The 15,559-nt window shown below is 43.2% G+C and overlaps 1 protein-coding gene across 2 annotated transcripts in view; it reads left to right on the top strand.

Moving 5' to 3' along the window:
- adam9 (ADAM metallopeptidase domain 9) overlaps nucleotides 1-15,559 on the top strand; it is a 44,470-nt gene that overhangs the window by 5,825 nt on the left and 23,086 nt on the right. For both annotated transcript variants that reach the window (XM_040155195.1, XM_040155194.1), the window contains exons 2-3: nucleotides 8,567-8,667; nucleotides 12,601-12,659. In XM_040155195.1, coding sequence (XP_040011129.1) covers nucleotides 8,567-8,667; nucleotides 12,601-12,659 — 160 coding nt within the window. The remainder of the gene's footprint in view (nucleotides 1-8,566; nucleotides 8,668-12,600; nucleotides 12,660-15,559) is intronic.

The raw sequence follows: 15,559 nt of genomic DNA, 5'->3' as shown, positions 1-15,559 counted from the left end.
CGAGCTAGCTGAACAGATACAGAGTGCACCTGGATCCTGAGCTGGGGGAGGTGTGTCTTCTGCTCTCAGGCGGAGACCCTGGAGCATTTGTTTGTTCAGTGTCCTCGGCTGGTGACGCTGTTCGAGCTTTTAAAAAGGTGGTTTCAGGGTATCGGGGAGAAATTTTCTTTTGAGTTGTTCATTTTCGGCCCCAGGTACAGTGCTAAAAAGAAGACGGCACATACACTGGTGAACTTTTTATCTGGTTCTGCCAAGCTGGCCATCTGGCTGACGCACAGGAACCGGGTCCAGAACACTGGCAACGTGGAACCTGTGCCGGTTCTGCAGGTAACTGTTGAAGGCCCGGCTGAGAGTGGAAGACGCTTATTATATAATGATGGACAACATGCAGGACTTCAGGCACATTTGGGCTGGGGGGGGTTTTATGTTCTGTCGGGGGGGAGGAAGAGCTGATTGTTAATTTCTGAGAGAAAATTTATTTGGGCGACAGTTCTTTGCTTCTTTTTGCTTGTTTGTTTGTTTTGCTATTTTTCCTTCTGGTCTTTGGGTGATGATGTGACGATGATGTGGGTTTAATAAATGTTTTTTAAAAATCAAATCTTTCTCTTTCTCTCTCTCTCTTTCTCTCTCTCTCTCTCTTTCTGTCTCTCTGTGTGAGAGAGAGAGAAACACTCATCCAGAGAGTTTGAATGAATCTGGGTGAGGACATTTACAGGAACCGGCAGCAGCTTTCAAATTCAGACACACACACACACAAAACCCTGTTACATTAGTTGTGAGGACACTAACTGACGTAATGCATTCCCTAGCCCCTTACCCTGATCCTAACCTAAACCTGGTTCTAACCTCAACCCTAAAACTAGGTCTGAACCCTCAAACAGCCTGTTGAAGGTGTGAGAACTGGACTAATTGTCCTCACTCCGTAAGGTCTACAGCTCAAACTGGTCCTCACAAAGATAGAAGTACAATTAGACAGACACACCCACGCCAAGTTGGAGCAGCAGCGCCTGTTTCCGTGAATGATGACTCACTCTGTTTTTTTTCCTCTGTACTGAACATGAACGAACCTTCACCCCTCCAACACTCAATCTGCTTTCAGACATTCAGCTTCACACAGAAAAAATCCAGAGACGTTCTCTGTTGTTCGCTTTCTCGTAGCGTCAACGAGTCCCATGTTCAGACTCAAACCAGGAATTTGTGTTAGTCCGTCTCTCAGCACATCCTGGCCTCCCTCCTCTGTCTGTGGCTCTCAGCTCCGAGCCCATCGGTTGCTGCCGAAGACGTAAATATTTAAAAACACCTCACAAATATATAGATCGTATTTTTTATTTTATTTTTTTTATTTCCTAGGACAGCTGGTCACTGTAACTTTTAATCACACAAATTGCAAGAAATTTCTTGGACCCACAAGACCAGTACAGACACACAGCCAGGCTGATGCCGTGAAGTGTCATTAATAAGAGGAAGAACAGGCTGACAGTCAGACCAGTGGACAAGATGGCAGGCAGGTGTCCAGGTAAGCTGGCAACAGGAAAAGACACGCACGAGGAACACTGGGGAAAAACAGCCAGGATCGAAACAGATCATCCAACGTAGATAGTAAATCCACAGAGAAACGCAGAGTGAGCGAACACAGATGAACCGACCAGGCCAGGGCGAGCAATCACAAAAGGTGGGGGGGGGACACAAAGACACACACATGAGGACAGTAATTTCAAAACGAAACAGGAAACACAAGAGTCCAGGCATAAAGTCAGTGAGCAGGGCAGATCAAGACAGTAGTGGTATAATGTTTATCAAGCTTTCATGCTAATATTTGCTAAGTACAGCTGAGGCTGATTTTCCTCTCTTCATGCTTCATGGACGTCAGCGTTTATCACTCAGTCTGTTTCACTCTTGGTTTTATCCGCACAGCTGCTGTTACACCTCAGACAAGTGTAAAAACCTTTGTGGAATCTAAAAATTGTTATTTGAATTTTCAGCATTTCCGTTCAGATTTTCTGTGAACAAATTGAGAACGTTCACAAAAACCCGGTGGATGGAAACGTACCAACCAGCTGGTGATTGCTTGATCAGATTATGGCTGCAGCTAACACATATCACTTAATTTGATGTTAATTTTCTCTATTGGTCGATTAATCGTTTGGTCTCTAATTAGTGATATCCACAGCTTTTTGCAGAATAGCTTTTTGAGGTTTTTTCTGACAGTAATTGACGCTTGGACTCTGGACTGAAAAGCAAAGCGGATATGACCAGGTGTGGTCGATGAGTTGGTTTTTACAACCTGCTGCATCAGGTCTTACTGATTAAAAATGATTGTCCTGTTTGTTATTTGTTGTTTTATTCCTCCCTCTGTTCATACAGGCTGCAGGCAGAGTGAGTTACAGTTTGACAAGTAGGGAAAATAACAGCCCCGCTGAAGCGGCTAATTGTGGCTCTAACCCTGTTCCAGATCTGAACCGTGGTGATTTTTGGTTCAAGTGTGGTTCAGTGTGGTTCTTCTGACTGGCTGGTTATCAAGTCTGTAGTGCAGCAGTCCACAAAGCTGTTAAATGACTTTGTGTGTCAGTTCGGAGGATTTTGCTTTGTGTGTTTGCTGTTGTTGTAAGAACATGTTTTGTTCTGTCCTAAGAAGTCCACCAGTCTGATCCGGATTCTGCTGTGTGCTGGTCTGCTGACAGCCCAGTTATCCCCCGCACATCAGCGGAGATTAGTTTAATGTAATTTAATCTAGCTTCGTCTGTTGACTTTCTCTTCCTCGAACAAACAGACAAACGTCCAAGAGAAGCTTCAGGAATCTTTAAGAGCATCAAGAGAAATCCTCAACAAAATGGAGAACATTTCTAAATCAAATGCAGAGAAGTCTAAAATCGGAATCCTAGAGCTTAAACAAAATCTGAGGAAATCCTAAAGCTAAGCCGTAGATATTTTTAAGAAAATTTAGAGAAATCTTAAAATAAATTCAAGATAAATCCTCGAGAGAATGGTGAGAAACCTTTGTATCCTGAAAGACATCCAGAGAAATCTTAGAGGCCTCATGATGTCATGGGTCAAAGTTCAATCAGATCGAACCTTGTGCAAAGTGAAGGAAGTGGGTCAGTTGACGACCAGAGGTTAAATAAGGGCCTCACCCTGTTTCACATAGACACGACTGGAAAGGGAATTTTGGTCTGACTGCACCATTAAAGGGGTCAGGTTTCTTAACCCACTTGGCTGATCCACATCCAGAGGTGGCACTGAGCTCACTGAGAGGTTTTCATCAGGTTTGGTGTGAGGGTGCAGGGGGAAAACAGATTCTTGAACTTTCTGTTGAACTTTTTCTCGAAGTCTGCTTCAGGGTTCCTGTGTCTGTACGTTTTCATGTGAGGTTTCTGGAAATTTTCACGAATATTTTTCTCAGTTTTCTCTAAGATTTGTGTAAATTTTCGACATGTTGGAGATTTTCTTGTAGCGTTCTCTACTTTCTCAACAAGATTTCCTTGTGATTTGTCCAGCTTTTATAAAGGTTTCGCTAGATTTACCCGAAGTCCTCCTCTAGGTTTTCTTTAAAATGTCTTTAAGCAGTCTGTCGATTTTCTGTGAAAAAATTGAATAGTTTTCAGTTTCAAGATTGTTCTAGATTTTTTGGGGGGAGGGAAAGTTTCTCTATATTTTCTTCAATTTTTATTTATTGATTTATTTTTAACCCTTTTTACTACATTTCTTTGAAGGTTTCTTGACATTTTCTTTGAGATTTCTTTTGATTTTCTTTTCAGATTGAGGTCTTTATTTCAACATTAACACTTCATCAGATTTTGTATTTTTTTCGTATCTCCTTTGTGTTGGTTTTGATCACAGAAGCAGTAATAAATTCAAACCTTTTCATCGTCTACACCGAGCGAGTAGCTTTCACTAAACTGCTGAGCTGTCATGTTTGCTTACTTTGCCCAGTGTGTAACAGCTCTGGCTGCAGGTCTCGTTTTAGATCAGTGACACCTCAGGGAGACCTGATGCGATCTCTGCATTAAAGAACTGAGAGCTGAGCAGAGGGGAAAAGTAGGAAGTAGGCGTTTCAGAGAGGATTTGACTCAGTGGGTAGAGGTTCACATGACAAGTCGATTGTCTGCAGCAGAGGAACTGCCTGTCGGCAGCGTCTGTGACCGTGCGTCCTCGTACCAGTGTAATCCAGAGAGAAAAACCTGGAACACATCCTCCTAAAAAGGCAGAGCTCCGGGTGATGTGTTACTTAAACCTGAAGGAGTAGAAATCACAAGTAACCACAGACTAGAGTAAAGTAAGCGTCCGTTTGTAAAATGGATGTTTTAACGTGACTCAGGCTGACGTGGACGAAATATTCACAACCTGAATTAAAGCAAAAGTGACAAAACAACAGTACAGTGCAAAAACACTCCATTACAACAGGCTGAACACACTTACACTGAAAGTGAAGGCAGACATGTTTGGGTTGTGGTCTGCTGGATTCCACCAGTGTGAAATTGTTTCTAACAAAAAATGGCATGAGTGCATCACTGCTGCCACCTAAAGGTAATGGACAGGGGAAAACACTGGCACGTGAACTTTCTATTCAGCGTCGTGTAAATGTTTGTGGTTTTAGGGAAATCCACTGTTGGGACGATTTCAGTTCATCCAGACAGGACTCATTTCAAACTCAGTATCAATAATGAATACATTTCCAAAAAGGTTGAACTATTCCTTTAGATAAGATTTAAACGTGAAGTCTGTTTTTCAAGCTACAGCTGTTAGAATAATGTCGTGAAAGTGTAAAATCTGACTCAGAATTTTACTACATTTCATTTCTTATGTACCTAAACTATTCCACATTCCACCTTTGCTCAGTGGCACTAAGGCAGAAATCAAACCGGCGACCTCAGAGATCAGCAGGCAGCATTTCTGACCTGGAAGCTGACTGACAGACAGACAGTCTGCTTTTACTGAGAGATGATCATCAGATATACACAAACAAACTGAGAATAAGAGCCACACACACACACACACAATCATAAACGGTTCATTCATTCCATGGAACTTAGCCGGCAGCAATATGAACACAAAGACTTGCTGTAACGGGGGGGTCACGGAGGTCGTACGTTGTTACTCCTCGTGCTTTATTTTCTGATGATCACAGAATTGAAGATTCAACATAGACCACAGGAGTTTGAGATGTCTGAGACATAAGATGACAATCGTGAGAGAAGGGGAAAAATCGTTGGTTGTAAATCTCGTGGGTCCTGGATCTCACCGTGAGATTCGTCCACAGTGTTATGCTGGTCTGACCCCGATGACACACAAACCAGAATCGGAGTATGACATGAAATGACGAAGGACTTGGTAAACACCACTTTTGAACAAAGTTTAGCCGCTTTCCATCGGACTCTCCTCCTCCTCCTCCCTTGTGGTTTTTGTTGGACGTATAGAAGTGTCAGCTCCGTGGCCAAAACCCGTTCACTGTTTTTATGCATTTTCAAAAGGTCAGAGAATGTTCTCCTTTTAATTTGATTACATTTCCGTCCTAGTGCCACGGCCCAGCAGGCATCATTGCGCGATGGGACATCGTAAAGTCGGACACACACAGTCAACCAGGATTCTGCTAGACCCGTACCGCACGGTTTGACATACTGTAAGCTCACACCCTCGTCGTCGTCGCACAGTCTAAAGGTTGGATGGTGATGTGGCTGTTGATCTTTGTCTGTTGCAGCAGCAGCAGTGGCTGTGACACAGCTCATGGAGGCAATTAAGGCAGAATTCCTTAGCGCCCGAGAGACACAATTTTGTAGTCAACGCTGAACTCACAGAAACGAAACGCATATTTTTAGATTCAGTATGAGTTACACTTCCTGAGGATGTCATCGTCTCTGATGGCCGTCGTAAGTTAACGTCCAGAATCCACTTAGAAATCAGATGAAATTGAGGATGCAGAACCTGCCTGAGAGTCTTCCTGTTTTTAGGTTTCCTTCAGTATCACACTGATCCAGCGACAGTTGTCTGTATGTCCACGTCTACACCGAGAACAGGAGCTGATCACAGCTGGTTCAGCAGCTTTTCATGGGACAGTTGGACTGAATGGGAACAGATATCCAGTACATGTATAGTGCACAATGTACCTGAATGTCACTCAATCCGTGGCAACGTTTTAGTTTCTGTTTACATCCCCCAGAGCATTGTGAGGAACGGGGGGTTGTGACTGTGTTCCCGGAGGAATCTAGATCAGGGTTCAGAGTCCAGGGTTTAAATAAGGTAACATGGATTTGCTGAACTCCAACTCTAGATCTGTCTTAGCACAGACAACTTCAGGCTTCAGGATGGTCGTCACCGTCACTTTCACCGGTTAAAATGGCCAACATCTCCGGCGGCAGGTCACATCAGCTTCACTGATTAATACTAATTCTGTCAGTAACTTGATGCCAGAGCAAAATGAAACTCGCCTGTTGTTGGTTTGTGCGTTTGAACTCGACCAAAGATCCTTTGTGAGGGAAGAAGCTCCACTCTGTTACACCACTGCACAGTCAGAATGTTTCTGTGGTTCTGACAAATCCAACAGAGTGAGACCTCTTCTCTTTAGAGGATTCCTTCAGCTGCAGGAGTCACATTCCCGAGTTAGTTTTATTCATATCAGATCAATAATTTAAACTGATCGACTTAATATTTCTGAACCAGGACCTTCAGTATTTGGATCAAGTAACTCATGAAAAATAAAATGTGTCAAATTTAGTTGCTGCAGCTTTTATTTCACATTGAATCACCATTTAGCTAAATACAGTCCTTTGGAAACATTTTAGAGGTTCTTCTCCATCATCCGTCCCATCAGGAGGCATCTGATCGGTACTTGACTCATCCTGCAGCAGGACACGAGTCCAAACACACAGCCAGAGTCATAAAGAACTGTCTACAGAGACCAGAAGGACAAGGAGTCCTGCAGCAGGTGATCAGGCCCCCACAGAGCCCTGATCTCAACATCATGGGAGTCAGTCTGGGATCAGCTGAAGAGACAGAAGACAGTGAGACAGACTGAATCCACAGAAGAACCGAGGCAGGTTCTCCAAGATGCTCCGGACAACCCACCTGCCAAGAACCTGGAAAACTGTGTCCAGGTGCACCGAGGAGAACTGGCGCTGGTTTAAAGGGGGGGTCACTTTACTTTTAGTGCGTAAAACTTTTGCACAGGACTTTTTATATCAGTTCAGACTCAGTATCAGCAGATACTCAGTATTAAACTTGATCTGTTCGTTTCCACTCAGCTTCAGGCAGCAGAAAAAAAAAGGCTTTGAAATGCGAATTGTAGTTTTGTGAGTGTTGACAACCTGCTGAAGCAGTTAATGAGAGAACAAACTGAATCTGTACCCCTGTGTGTGTGTGTGTGTGTGTGTGTGTGTGTGTGTGTGTGTGTGTGTGTGTGTGTGTGTGTGTGTGTGTGTTGACCTGGCCTACATACCAGACTCTGCGACTCTGATAGTTTGCAGTGAAAACTCAAACTGACTCTATGGCTCCGTCTCAGCCCCCACAATCGCAGTATCTATGAGTTCCTAGGTCAGGTACCTGCCACAGGGTCCAGGTGCCCGTTAAGACCACAAACCCGTGGCGGTTTATCATCGAGACACACGCAGATGGACATTAAAACTACCCCCAGCAGCTGGACTGGTGTAGGTTGGACTAATAGAACTAATAGAACACACTGATATTTAACCGCAGAAAGGAAAAAGCTTCAACAATAGTTTCCGCCAGTTTAGACTCAACAATAAATGAACTGGAAACAAAGTAGAAGAAAAAGGAATAAACGAAAGTAAAGCTCCCGGTTTGGATTGTGAGGTTTTTATGTGACAGTGCTGCCGTGGCTGCGGGTACAACGTCGGGACGGAGAGGTAGTCAACCCAGACTGCAGCCGTTACCATGGTTACAGGTGACACTAACACTCAGGGCTACAGCCCATGTAGTGTGTGGTTGTGTTTGTTGTGAACAGACGGAGGCAAACTGTGTGTGTGTGTGTGTGTGTGTGTGTGTGTGTGTGTGTGTGTGTGTGTATTTCTGACCTTGTGAGGACATTTTGGCTGGTGCTCACATCTGCTTCACAGTTTGTGTGTCGGGCTTCGAAAGACAACACACACACACACACACACGGTGTATTTAAAATTACAACACAGGTCTTAAAGTCTGGTAGACCTTTGACTTTAGTTGCCTCTAAAAAGGCCATAGAAGGTTCAGGTCTTAAATATTTTTCTTTCCTGTCTGAGACGGTAACATCAACTATCTGTGTTTTCTGTGTGTGTGTGTGTGTGTGTGCGTGCACGCTCCTCCTTCATGACGGTTGTGCTGTTCAGTTTGTGCTGAAACGCTTTCAGAGACGTGTTGAATCACCTGTGTGATGAGTGTGGAGGCTGCAGGTTGTGCTGCTGTTGAGCTAAGTTGCAACAACAGAAACAGGTGTTTCTGTTATTTAGCCTCCTCTCGTTGATATGAATGGGTTGGTCAAAATAATAGAAACACCTCCTTACGCATTAAAATATAATATCAGTTTTTCTTCAGCCTTGTGTTCCCTCAGCTCGGTTCACTGACCCGCTGTTTCCACCTGCAGACTCTCAGCAGACCGAACACATCTCCTCCTATCAGCTGACGGTCCCTCGAGCGATAGGGGGCAGGATGAGGCGGGACGTGGACGGAAGACCGCCCAGTCAGGTAATGAGCCTTCACTTCTGCATGTTTGTTCCTCTGGTTTGTTTTATCCCCTGGTTGCTGCGCGACCTCTGACCTCAGGAAATACAAACTCAGCAGAGGAGCGGCTGATTGATCAGGTCCGCTTCCCGTCAGCGTGACTTCACCTCGCCTTTGCTTTGTCAGCAGCAGATTATGACTCTCCACTTTGTCCGAAACAGTTTTTACATCACAAACCCTCACATTCTTTGTATTGTTTCATCCCTGGCTTAAAAAAAACATAAAACAAAACTGATTCTGGTGCTGATTTAATTTACTCAAGTACTACTCTAAAGTACAATTTAGAGGTACTTGTACTTAACTTGAGTATTTCTCTTTATCCTACTTTATACTTCCACTCCACTTCATTTATTTGACAGCTTTAGTTACTAGTTACTTTTCAGATTAACCTTTACATAAAAAAATATAATCAAGTCAAAGAACACAACACAGTTAAAGATTAAATCAGTGTAATGCTGCTGAAGCCTCCGTGACTCAGGATCAATGATCTGACCAGTCACAGGAGACCAGTCCCTGCACAATGAGGTACTTTTACTGTGACACTTGAACTACATAAAGTACTTTTACTGTGATACTGGAACTACATAAAGTACTTTTACTGTGATACTGGAACTACAGGAAGTACTTGAGTAGGATTTTGATTTTTTGACCTTTACTTGTAATGGGAGTATTTGTACATCATTGTACAGGTACTTCTACTTAAGTAGAGGACCTGAGTACCTCCTCCACCTCTGCCAGGAAGTAACCATAAGTTAAGGTGGACCTGAAGCCCCTGCCCTCCACATGTCAGTATGAAACCAGTTCATGTAGCAGAACAACCTTAAGAGACACAGAGCAGAGACGCTTTGAGAGAGAAGATTTAATCTGGAAGCTGTTGACTGGTTGTGTGTGTGTGTGTGTGTGTGTGTGGTGTGTGTGTGTGTGTGCTGTCATCTTTGTTCCCGCCCTACATGCTGGAACATGTTCAACACGAACACACAGTCACACACTCTGGTGAAATGTGAGAATGCATGCAGCGAGTGACGCCATGTGAAAGAAGGAATATTAGGGTGTGTGTGAGTGTGTGTGTGTGTGTGTGTGTGTGTCAGCCTCCAGCCATGTTTTTCTCTCCTGCTCTGTCAGTTGTGTTTTTATTCTCTGCAGCCGACAAATAACAACTGAAAAGTCCAAGAACACTTCACGCTTCATTCTTAGTTTTCAGTGAAAAGAAATGGGGCAGCAACTACCTGGAACAGATGCAAGACCAGAAAATTACACAGTTTTATATAATGCGCTATTTAACATTTTCCACATTTTAATTCAGGCGATATATCTGACTGAGCACATGCACTGTAAAACATCCTGCAGGAATTTAGTAGAAGATTGAGCTCAACCGTCCTGAACTGCTGTTACTTCACTCAGCTCATTAAATGAAGCTTTTTGTAGTTTGAAGAGAACAGACGTGATGGAAACCTGCTGTGTGTCTTTAATTAAGTTCACGGACTGCACCTATAACATCCACCCGCCACTGGAAGCGCTTTACGCTGCAGCACTTTCCCTTACGTGCTTCAAGGACCCCGTCCGCTTCCTGAAGGCCAGGAACCGAACCCGGGTCGACTGCTCGGAAGGCGGCTAAGCTCCCCACCGTACCACCATCGCTCTAAGACCCGGTTGGTTCTTCTCTTCATGGCGAAAAGAGCGCGAACCGGGACGGAGGTTCGTCCTGAATTCGGTCTCGGAGCTGAACTCAGTGACCGGGAGCAGCCTCACGTGTCGTCTTTGTACTGACTCTTTAAACTGAGAGAATGGGAAAGGAAAGTCAATCTGTCCGTGAGACTAAACAGCGGATTCAACTTAATGTCTGGAGTTTATTGAGCTTGTTTTCTCAGGCCCAGGTGAACTTAACTCGGTTAGTTTTACATTTTCAAAAGTCATGAAACGACGTTGAACCAACTTTTTAACCTGAGCTCAGTTGACTCACATTTCAAAGGCAGCGGGAGAACTCAGGTTCCTAAAGTGAATGAACGTCAAATGTTTTACAGTGTATTTGTTTTCAGTGCAGCTTGTGTGTGCTGTGCTGAGACTCCTGCCGCTGTCATGTGTGGTGATCCTCTCAGAAAGATCCTCGAGACCCTGAAAGTGTGTTCTTCGCCCGGTACCACCCCCGTCCCAATGACACACACTCCCCGTTAAATCTGCTTATTTTTACCTGAGGTTTGGTTTATAACAGTATCCTGCATCGAGGAGTTCAACCTTCCGTTTTTCCTTGAAAGGGCAGAATTTCAGGTTTGTTCTGTAGAAGACAGACGCTCTCCTCTCCAAACATTTCTCTCTGAGAGGTCGACGTTCACACTGATCCCACACATGAAGCTACAGTTAGCCTAGCTTAGCATAAGGTCAGCTAGCTACCAGCACCTGGTGGGTGGATGTTGTTCCCTTTGGACCTTTCTTTCACCTTTCAAATCAAAGCTGTAGAGAACCACAAACCATGAAGCTGAATCAGGGAAACACTGATATATGATTGGCTGTTGACAGCTGCAGCTGGTGAACACACAGTTATTCATTATCCGTTAGTTTATCCTTGATATTTGTTGAGGATAAAATATCTCGTACAACGAGCACGGTAATAAACAGATGGTCAAAGTTTTCTGTGCGTGGCATTCACAGGCCCTCCCCTTGTCCTCCGTTGACCTTTGACCCCTGCTGCGTTAGAGGACAGAGGAGCTGCTGTGGGTGATGTAGTCCACCGCTGACTTCCTGTCATGACTCACCCCAAACACCCACACACACGCCACCTGTCTTTGTGTGTGTGTGTGTTCACCTCTGCAGCAGTCGCATACCTGCTGGTAGCTTCAACACACACACACACTCACACACACACACACACACAGAGGCAAATGTCTGCCAAGTGAGTCAGAGGCTCAGGTGACCTTGGAGTTTCTGGCCTTGCTGCACTTATTTTGTATTTTGGGATGTTTTTGTTGCTGTATTTATATTATCACAGTACCAGACAAGAAACTGATCAATATTTATTTATTACCTGCATTGGAAACGTGACATCACCTTTTTCGGGGACGTGATGTAACCAAGCCTCACCAGAACCGTGATCTCACACCTGTCAGACATCCGACCGATCACCTCAGCTGTTGTCAGTCATCCGGTGTCGGTGTCTCAGGGCGGGATCAGATCAGATCAATATGTGGAAATCAAGTCCTGCTTCTCAGAATCACTTGGATTTTGATGGAACCTGTGTTAGTCATTGTTTAGTCGTCATCTATATTATGCTACGCAAGTCCAGCGAAGCACTTTGCCACAGCAAGATGATGATGATGATGATGATAAAGATTATTTATGCACTTGATGTACATGGTTGAACCAGGATTAAAACATGCAGTGAGGCAAAAACAATAAATAAACATAAGTAAATGAAATGGAATAAAATACCAAACAGTAATCTAAGATAAAAACAACAACACATGTAGACACACTGGGTCACTATGGGGCTACCAGTGTGTAGCGTCATTCAACACCAGACTGGTCAACATCGTTTGCTGGGTTCTTTGATTTTTTTTTCTTTCTTTCTTCTTCTTTTTTTTTTTTTTTTTTTATTTTTTTTTAGATTTTGATTGTATCATAAGTTTTAACACTCATGCCACTTTTCAGTGATTAGGTAGCTAAATTAATTAATATTTATTATTATTTATTTTAGTTAAATAAGAAAAATAACCATGATTAAAATGTTTTTAATTTTTTTTTTTTTTTTGGAAAAATTCTCTGTTTTCAGCTTCTCAACAATGAATGTTTTCTGGTGTCCGTGATCATAAACTCAGTATATTTGGGTTCTGGACAAAACAAGACATTTGAAGACGTCAGCTTGGACATTTTTTACAATTTTTCTCTTTGTCTCTGTTTCTTCAGGTGTCTTATGTCATCAGTGTGGATGGAAATGATCATGTCGTTCATCTGGAGAGAAACGAGTAAGTGTGTTAATCTTCCTGACAGTGTGTTAGTGCACTGTTGTACTCTGTGTTATCCGTCTTTCAGCTCTGTGTGACACACACACACACACACACACACACACACACACACACACACACACACACACACACACACACACACACACACACACACACACACACTGTGTGGCTGGGCTGTAAACTGTTTAAGGTTCCTTCAGCGTCACCGTTACTGTGACACGTTTGACTGAACAGCAGGCCACAGTGAACGTCTTTACAAACCACAGGCTCAAACCGTCCCACAGACGTCCTCCCACGCTGATCAGGTTATTATGCACCCGGTATGTCTGTAATATTCTTTACATTGTAGATTAATACCTTGAAACTATGAAAATGACACATACGAATTAGGTAGTAAACAGAAAGGTGTTGAACCAAAATAAGTTTCATATTTTAGATTTCTAAAGTAGCCGCTGTTCGGCCGACGACCTTCAAACACTATGATGAAACTGGCTCTCGTGAGGTAGATTAAGAGTTACCTGTGCTGCAGAGGGTGAGGTCATTACCAGCCTCGCAAACCGTTAAATCGACGGCACCATCAGCGGTTTGGGCTGAACTGGACGGCAGAGGGGAGGACAAGCGGCCAACGAGTGGCCAGCATGGGAGGGAAGTCTTTCCAGACCGTCGGCAAACGCTGAGCGGGGTGAGGTACTGCCAACAGTGTGGACAGCTGTTGTCCACAGGCGGTAAAAGGCGGCTTCATTGAAGAATCTCAAATATGAAACAGATTTTGCTTTTGTTTACTACAATACTCCGTATGTGTTATTTGATAGATTTGACGTCTTCAGTATTAATCTACAATGTAGAAAGTAACAGAAACAAAGAAAAACCACTGAGTGAAAACTGAAACCTTTGATTGTTACTGTTGTTGCTAAAAGTCACGAAATGTTGAATATCAAAGTTCGCTCTGCTGTTTTTTTTTTAAATTATTTTTTACACGCTGTGCAGCTTCCCCCTGCCCCAAACCTGCCCCCCCCCGTGTGAGTGTTGCTCCAACAGTTGTCACACCACAGTGTAGCAGCATTCAACCCGGAAGGGAAATAAAAAGACAGAGAAGAGCAGGCAGTTACACTCAGTACATACGGTGTATATCTGCAATATTCAATCCCGACCTTGAAAAAAAGTAGTATGACAAAAAGAGTTGACTCAAGGTCCACTAACTGGCTTTTTCTGGACCTTTCAGCTGCATCTCATTCTGACAAAGACTGTGAGATCCAATAAAAACCAGCTGCTGTTTGATTGTTCCGTTTTTGTTTGTTTGTTTTTTGTCTGTAAATTACACTTTAATTTTCTAAATGAAATCTTTTCCGAACGTTCACGATGGAAAAAAGCGAGACCAGTTTCTGAGGGATCAGAGTGCGAGAGTCTGTTTGTCCGTCAGCAGGTTTTGAATTGATTCATGTTGACAGAAGAAGACGAGCCTCTCAGGTTTTCGTATCTGCTCTCTCAAGCTCACTCTCTCAGCATCAGCACTCGGATAATCTCCATGGTAACGGCCCGATGATGCCGCTCCTACGGATGTGGGCTACAGTAGAGGTCGCGGTCGCATCCCTGTCTTCTGTTGTTTTAACTGTTTTTCTTAAATATTATGAAAATATCAAATACGAAAAAGATTATTATTATTATTAATAACAGTTAACGTACGAGGACACAATAAAATCGCACAACGCAACAAAAAAACATGAAAGAAAGAAAAAAGAAGTTCAGTTCTGTTCTAAACTATGTTGTAAAATGAAGGTTTTCAGTCATTCACCACCAGTCACCCTCCCGACTCCCCCTGCGTCAAATTGTCCCCATTAAACGCTGCGGAACTAGTCGAGTCAAATTTAGTTGTAGAGCAGGTTTAAAATCAATAACTGCTTCACAGAGAGAAATTAAAACACGAGTCACAAATGAAATCGGGACAGGCAAACGTCGAAATTACATAAAATAATACGATAATCATTTCACTCTTTAACTGTGAACCTCATTTTTGTCGTTTCATCTCGGCGGGAAAATTCTTGGTGTTTTCCTCCATGAAAAATTCAGTGGGAAAATCATCTGGTTTGCAGTAGAACAAAAAAATCAATCGATATCGTCTCTAAACGAGGTATTTTGTTTCATCCGAGACTCTTCATTATGGTCAAGCTCATCCTTACGTCCCGTGTTTCAGTATCGTCTGGTCGTCCGGCTACTTATTCCACCGACCTTACTCAGACACTTTCTTTACCGAAATAATTTGTCAGACTTTCTACATTTAGTAACACGACTACACACTCTGTCCCACTTTTCTGTGAATTGAATGTTCTCTCTATTTCCAATGTGAATGTATGTTTTACTTGTGTTTCGTATCTACAAATGTGTGCATCTCAGTCATGTAATAGATTTTTTTCAGTCAGATTCAGTGACGCAATCATTAAATAACAGATGTGTGCATCATTTACACTCATCAGATTCTTTCCTTAAATGACATCATATTGCAACAGAGTCCTTCGCTCTTACCAACTTTAATTTCAGGCTCATTCGAGTCAAATTTAATTTATATCACAAACCACAAATTCGCCTCAAGGGATTTAACAATCCGTACAACATACGACGGCCTCTGTCCTCAGACCATCGAACCAGACACAGAAAAACCTTCAACGGGAAAAAATGGAAGACACCTGAGGAAGAGCAACAGAGGAGGGAAAGACAGGAAATAGATGACGGGTCTACAGAATAGAAAAACAGTAGATTTACAGTGGAGACGATCAGGACGACGACATTATAGATTATACACATTAGTAAAGAAAATGATCCGGAAGGACGTCGAGCAACTTCCAGGTGGATCTGAGCCACACAAGCTCATCTTCACCATGAAGACCTGGAGAGAGGACAGACCA

The sequence above is a fragment of the Xiphias gladius genome, chromosome 19 (assembly GCF_016859285.1).
Source record: "Xiphias gladius isolate SHS-SW01 ecotype Sanya breed wild chromosome 19, ASM1685928v1, whole genome shotgun sequence".
In the NCBI taxonomy this organism is placed as follows: Eukaryota; Metazoa; Chordata; class Actinopteri; order Istiophoriformes; family Xiphiidae; genus Xiphias; species Xiphias gladius.
This window is presented reverse-complemented; position numbering and strand designations above follow the sequence as displayed.